The sequence below is a fragment of the Haematobia irritans genome, chromosome 4 (genome assembly GCF_050003625.1).
Source record: "Haematobia irritans isolate KBUSLIRL chromosome 4, ASM5000362v1, whole genome shotgun sequence".
Lineage (NCBI taxonomy): Eukaryota > Metazoa > Arthropoda > Insecta > Diptera > Muscidae > Haematobia > Haematobia irritans.
This window is the reverse complement of record NC_134400.1, coordinates 20,193,629-20,200,409: the sequence shown is the minus strand read 5'-3', so window position 1 is coordinate 20,200,409 and position 6,781 is coordinate 20,193,629. Positions and strand designations below refer to the sequence as shown.

The following is a 6,781-nucleotide window of genomic DNA, read 5'->3' as shown; positions in this document are numbered from 1 at the left end:
ATGGGAAATGTAAAATGTGACAATTGGCGAGATTTCCTACTTGCCTAGCCATTTCATTTCATATACCCTTATTCCAAAAATAACACTTTCGCATTGCTTCGGGTATGTGTGTGAGTTTTGCTTCCTGTTTTCCCCATTTATTTGTTTATTTTTTTTTATTCTTGAATATTTAATTTCCAATTAAGCAATTTTTGATAAGCAGTTACATGGAAAATGCATTTTCTCTATTTTTCGACTGTATCAGTAGTAAATTAAGAAACAGACATGGGTATGACGATTGGAACAAACCAAGAGAAAAACATATTCGAAAATTTTATAATGCCCGAGAAAAAAATATAAATATAAAAATATCCTTCTAGCAAGCAACAACAACGAGGACTCTTTCCTTTTCAGTTTCAGGTTATGTTTTACTGATCTATGACGACAACGGCCAATTATTGTCTTCGTTCGTTAGATAACAAACGCAAGGATATTCGTTCTGATAGAAAACCGATTTTGAAAGTAAAAGGTCAAAGGATATGTGACAAAGGACAAGCACAGAAAAAAATATTCGGGCATCTTTACTGCAGCAATCGTGCCCTATCAGTAGGTCACATAATAGTAAACACAAGGCCTGAGATATGTATTCAATCGTCGAACTGAAGGGACGTGTTTTTAATAGCGGATTATTCAATCGTAATAAGTACTTATTACGAATTTCAAGTGTGGTGGTAAATTAAGCCACCATGCAGCGAAATTCAAAGTCATCCACTGGATTGCTAACTTCAGGGCCCAGTGGACGGGTATCGACTGAAGTTATAAATTTGGGCAATGACCAAGAGTTAGGCCAAATTAGTCGACCTGTAGACAGTTCGACAGGTGGCGACACTTTAGCAATTCGAACCTTTTCTAGGGTAACGACATCAAAAGGAGGTAATCCCTCACGAAAGATATTCAAGGAACGCAGAAATGTTTTGTTTATCCTAAAGAAATTAGGATCAGTCGACCCAAGCACGATGTCGGCTAAGCAACGCAATTCCATAAAATGGCCTCAAGGAATTCTTAAAGCTGAAAAAAGGGAACGATCACCGGATGAGCTGCCATTCTCCAAATCAAAATCGTCAAAGGTCGTTTGCCTCGGTTGCAAAAGATAACCTTGTGATGGCCATCATTAACAAAGGAACATTGGACGGTATGGTACCAAAGCAAAAATGGGGGTGGGGGGGAAATTGAGAACGCGATGTCTGGTGTCTATTCAGAGGTGCGAAAAAAGTTTCCCGGACCAAGTCCTCGACGGCAAGATGCTGGTTGGTATCAAGGAAGATTTAAGTTAATCGCATTTGCAGACAGGAGGTCTATGGATTGCTTTAAAGCTGCTTTGATGCTTATTAGTGAAGATTGGGAAGAAGTCGCTTTGGAGTTAGTCGAGAAAACAGAAATACCGGCTAAACCTAGAGCACATGCATGGATACCTAGAGCATATCCTGATCCTGAATCCATATTAAAGAGACTAAAGGAATGTAACCCAAATCTTCCAATCGCCGATTGGAAGATTGTCGTTTGGATGAGGTGGATGGACCAAGACGACATGCGATGTTTATATTGAACATAAGCCTCTCACTCGAGTGCGAAGGATTTCCGACCAATCAGCTTATCCTCATTCCTACTTAAGACCCTGGAGAGGATGATAGACATGTATCCTAGAACTAGCGTGGTTTCAAGTTTGCTCTCGAAACGACAGCATGCATACTCGAAGGGCAGGTCTACTGAGACCGCATTGCATGAACTAGTCAGCTTTATTGAAAGCTCACTATCTGTCAAAGAATACACAATCGTGGCGTTTCTAGACATCGAAGGGGCGTTCAATAATGTCCATCCGAGCTCGATATTAAATGAACTGACAACTCTGAATGTTGATCCAGGTATACTTAGGCTGGTAGACGAACTTCTAATAAAGAGACGTATTTCAGCCATACTAGGGCAAGCAAACATACAAAGTTATGTGAACAGAGGCACTCCCCAAGGAGGAGTTCTATCACCTCTTCTTTGGAATGTTGCTATAAAGAACCTTCTGGTTTCCCTAGAAAAAGAAAGGATAAAAGTGGTGGCATACGCAGATGATGCGGCGCTAGTAGTCAGGGGAAAATTCCCATCCACAATCAGAGATATTATACAGAGAGCTCTCCGGATGACTGAGAAATGGGCGAAAGATAATGGTCTTGGTGTAAATCCAGCAAAGACAGATCTAGTCATGTACTGCAAAGATCGCAAAACTCCCACGGTTAGGCCCATCTCCTTAGGGGGTACTGAAATTCCGTTTGGTGAGTGTACAAAATACCTTGGCGTTATTTTTGACAGGAAGCTGAACTTTAAGCTTAATATTGAAGAAAGGACGAGAAAAGCAACGGTAGCTTTGTACTCGTGCAAAAAGGCAATAGGGAAAAAGTGGGGACTAAAACCAAAAATTGTACATTGGCTATACACGGCAGTGGTTAGACCTATAATGCTATATGGTGTTGTAGTCTGGTGGCCGGCACTTCACCAGCCGACAAGAGAAAAGCAACGGTAGCTTTGTACTCGTGCAAAAAGGCAATAGGGAAAAAGTGGGGACTAAAACCAAAAATTGTACATTGGCTATACACGGCAGTGGTTAGACCTATAATGCTATATGGTGTTGTAGTCTGGTGGCCGGCACTTCACCAGCCGACAAGTTTAGATAAAGTTCAGCGTTTGGCGTGCTTGTGTATCTCAGGTGCATTCAGCATGACGGGAACAAACTCCCTTAATGTCATATTGCATCTATTGCCTTTGGACATTTTGGCCAAACAGTCAGCTGCAACAACGGCTGTGCGGTTGCGCGAGCTATCGCTGTGGTCGGAAAAAAGTTACGGTCACAGTTCGGTCCTCAAAGTAATGTCAGATGTGCCTAACGTAGTGGATTACACCCTGGCAAAACCACTTTTCGACAAAAAAAAAGTTTGAAACTCTATTTCCCAACAGTGAGGCGTGGTGTACACAGACCCCGGGGAATAAAAGATATATAGATTTCTATACTGATGGCTCCAAATTGAATGGACAAGTGGGGTTCGGAGTATATTCTAATGATCTGGAAATTCGAATAGCGAATAGATTACCTAATCACTGTAGTGTTTTTCAGGCTGAAATATTGGCAATAAGAGAGGTGGTGAATTGGCTGAGAAGTAATGTTCCAAAAAATGTGGGCATTAATATATACTCAGACAGTCAACCTGCAATAAAATCCTTGGACTCTGTGTTCCTCAACTCGAAAACGGCCGTCGACTGCCGCAAATCTCTCAATGAGATGGCTGAGCATCACAATATTCACCTAATATGGGTGCCTGACCATAGGAACATACCGGGGAACATCGAAGCAGATGAGCTAGCAAGGCTAGGAACTACCTTACATATTCCAGTGGAATTAGAATCTGTTGGTATGCCTCTAGCTACCTGCAAGCTCTTACTGCGTGAGAAGGCTGTCATGATGGCAAATGTTCGATGGGAGAATTGCAAGGGTTGTAACGACACCAAGCAAATATGGCCCCATTTCAACTTAAACCGCACACTAGATATGCTAGTGTTCTCAAGGCGTCAGATAGCACTCCAGATATCTGCTATAACGGGTCGCTGCCTGATAGGCGAATTTGCAAAAACTATATGTGCGAAGTATAATGACTATTGTATAAGCTGCCATGATGTGGAGGAAAAGGAATCAATTAAACACCTCTTGTGTGAGTGTCCTGCTTTTTGTGTAAGGCGTAAGCGAATTTTACGAGCATATAGCTTTAGATTACTGGCAGACCTGGAAAACGTTAACTTAAGCAGTTTGTTAATGTTTTTGGAGCAATCTGGTTGGTTCCACAAAAGTAAATAATAGAGAAGGTGCAGTGGTTAAGACTAAAAGTGTCCATATGTAATAGGTACTTTTAGTTAAATGTGGTATCACAATGGACTGAATAGTCTAAGTGAGGCTGAAATTTAATCGGGCTGCCACTTTAACCTAACCTTATATTGGACATTGAGTCGTGTAAGTTACGGCTTTCATTCGGAGAATACACATTGGCGGCTTTTCTGGCCTTCAATAACACAAAGATCGAGAAAGTAGTACTTGCTCTGGAGAGGAATGGTGTGAGCGAGATCGTAACGAACTGGATTGAGGCAATGCTACGCTCAAGGAACATCGAAGCGGAATTCGCAGATTCCAAACAACAAGCGACTACGACGAGAGGACTTCCTCAGGGAGGAGTGATATCACCTGTGCTCTGGCTAATTATAGTGGATGAGATTCTTAGCCCACTGAGTAATAGGGGCATAAAAGTGGTGGCGTACTCGGATGACATTGTCTCAATGGTTTCAGGCAAATTCTTGGACACGATCTCGGACGTGATGAGCGACTCACTGAAATCTCTAGCGCAATGGGCTAGTGGTGGTGGATTAGGAGTAAATCCAAGGAAAACGGATTTGGTGCTCTTTACAAGGAAAAGGAGACTGCATGGATACAAAGATCCAGAATTTCAGGGTACGAGGTTGACACTCTCGAAATCGGCACGTTACCTGGGGATTGTCCTGGACTCGAAGCTAAATTGGCTCGAGAATGTAGCGGATTGTATGAAGAAGACCTATGCGGCATTATACGCGTGTCAGAAGCTTGTTGGGGAGCGGTGGGAAATGAAACCGTCCCTTTTCAACTGGCTGTACACAGCTGTATAAGGCCAGTAGTTGTGTATGGATGTCATATCTGGTGGCCCATCACTAACCAACACAATCATATACTGAGATTGGGCAGGATAAATAGAATGGCCCTTATCTACATGACCGGGTCGATGAGGACAAAGGCCACCGCCGCACTGGAGATATTGATGGGGATATGTCCACTGGGAATGCATATTAGGAGGACTGCGGAGGTCATACTGATCAGACTGAAGGGCCAGGACTCTTTGGAGAGCACGGGCTGCAGACACACTGAACTGATAGTGTATGCCGGACGACATATGAGAACGGACTATATGGCGTCACGGCATATGTTTGAGAGCGACCTGGAATCAATTATCCCGAGTGTAGAGGACTGGGATAAAAATAGGATACACTTTGGGAATCTCAACATCTATACTGACGGCTCAAAAATGGCCGAGGGTGCAGGCAGCGGAATATACTGCAAGGAGTTGAAACTTAAGGAGTCCTTTAAGTTGGACGAACAATACAGCATTTTTCAGGCCGCGATATTTGCTATTGCAAAAGCTGTAGAATTTCTATCGATGAGGCCGTTATTTAGATGCGATATCAGCATTTTCATCGATAGTCAGGCAGCTATAAAGGCCCTGAGCAATACGAACATAAGGTCGAAGATGGTCAGCCGCTGTCGTAGAGAGCTTACGGTTCTCACTGAACAGCATAATGTAACTCTGTGCTGGGTACCTGGACATTATGGCATATCTGGGAATGAAGAGGCAGATATACTGGCTAAGGAAGGCGCGGGTGGTACGGAAAACGTCATTTCGGACGTTTTTCCTCCGCTCTCTTTGTTTATTTACAGGAGGAATAGCAAATATGAAGATTTATGGAAGAGACGATTGGCTTCTTCTATTGGCTGTGAACAAACCAAACTGATATGGGACGACAATAATATTAGGAACTCTGAAGTCTTGATGTCCTTGCAGATAGAGGATGTGAAGTCTATGATAGGCATCATAACGGGACACAACACCTTGGGAAAACACATGGTAAGGATAGGTCTAGTGAATGATGATATTTGTAGGTGGTGTCTGGACCCCGAGGCTACGGACGATTCTTTTCACTTCATGTGCCAGTGTCCAGCACTATCTTTCAGAAGAAACAAGATACTGGGCTCTTATTTCTTTCAGACTATGACCGACTTGCGAGAATGCAGTCTGAGGAATATTCTCGTCCTCATCAAGGCTTCGGGGTGGAGGAACTAGGCGCGTCCGAAGGACACATTATCATACAATAGACCCATTCCGGCCGGAAGAAGACGAGGAGGAAGATGGAAAGAAGTTTGAGGAATCGCAATGGACCAACTATGGTCTAAGTGGACACAAATCCGCTAGTTCGGATTCGTGTCATCCTCCATAACCTAACCTAACCTACGGCTTTCATGATATCCATATGAAGGTATACAAAAGCGATCAGCCAAAGGATTCCGAAACGGACAAGTCTCCATTAGAGTCAGAAGTCGAAAAATTTCCTTGCCAAGCCGAAAGAGACATAAAAACTGTCGACATTGACTAACATCGTATGCGGGAAGTTTCTACAGGCTCAAATCTCACCAAAGCTGAACCGAGGAGTATAATTGTCCATCCACTTTGGAGTCATCGGTGTAAAATTCTATATAACATTTAATCCTCGGGCTCTGTGTACTCCACGCCTCACTTTTGGGAATTAGAGTTTAATCTATTACGCTTGGCACATCTGGCATAATTTTGAGGACCGGACTGTGACCATGCCTTTTTTCCAAAGCTACCGTGGCTTTCCTCGCCCTTTTTTAAGCTTAAATTTCAGTTTACTGTCCAAAATTACTCCAAGGTATTTTGCACATTCACCAGAGGGAATTTCAATACCACTTAAGGAGATGGGCTTAACCGTGGGAATTTTGCGTTCTATGCAGTACATGATTAGTTCTGGCTTTTGCAGGATTTACCCCAAGATCATTCTATTTCGCCAATTTCCCAGTCATCCGAAGGGCTCTCTGTATATTGTGGATGGGAATTTTCCCCTGACTACAAGAGTCGCGTCATATGCTTATGCCAACATTTTGATCCTTTTTTTT

The 6,781-nt window shown here is 42.9% G+C and overlaps 1 protein-coding gene across 1 annotated transcript; it reads left to right on the top strand.

The window, feature by feature from the left end:
• Window positions 1-995: 995 nt before the first annotated feature.
• Window positions 996-4,579, top strand: LOC142235317 (uncharacterized). Its single transcript, XM_075306573.1, has 3 exons — window positions 996-1,106; window positions 4,030-4,523; window positions 4,576-4,579. Exons 1-3 carry the CDS (start codon window positions 996-998, stop codon window positions 4,577-4,579), a joined length of 609 nt encoding a protein of 202 aa, XP_075162688.1.
• Window positions 4,580-6,781: the final 2,202 nt, after the last annotated feature.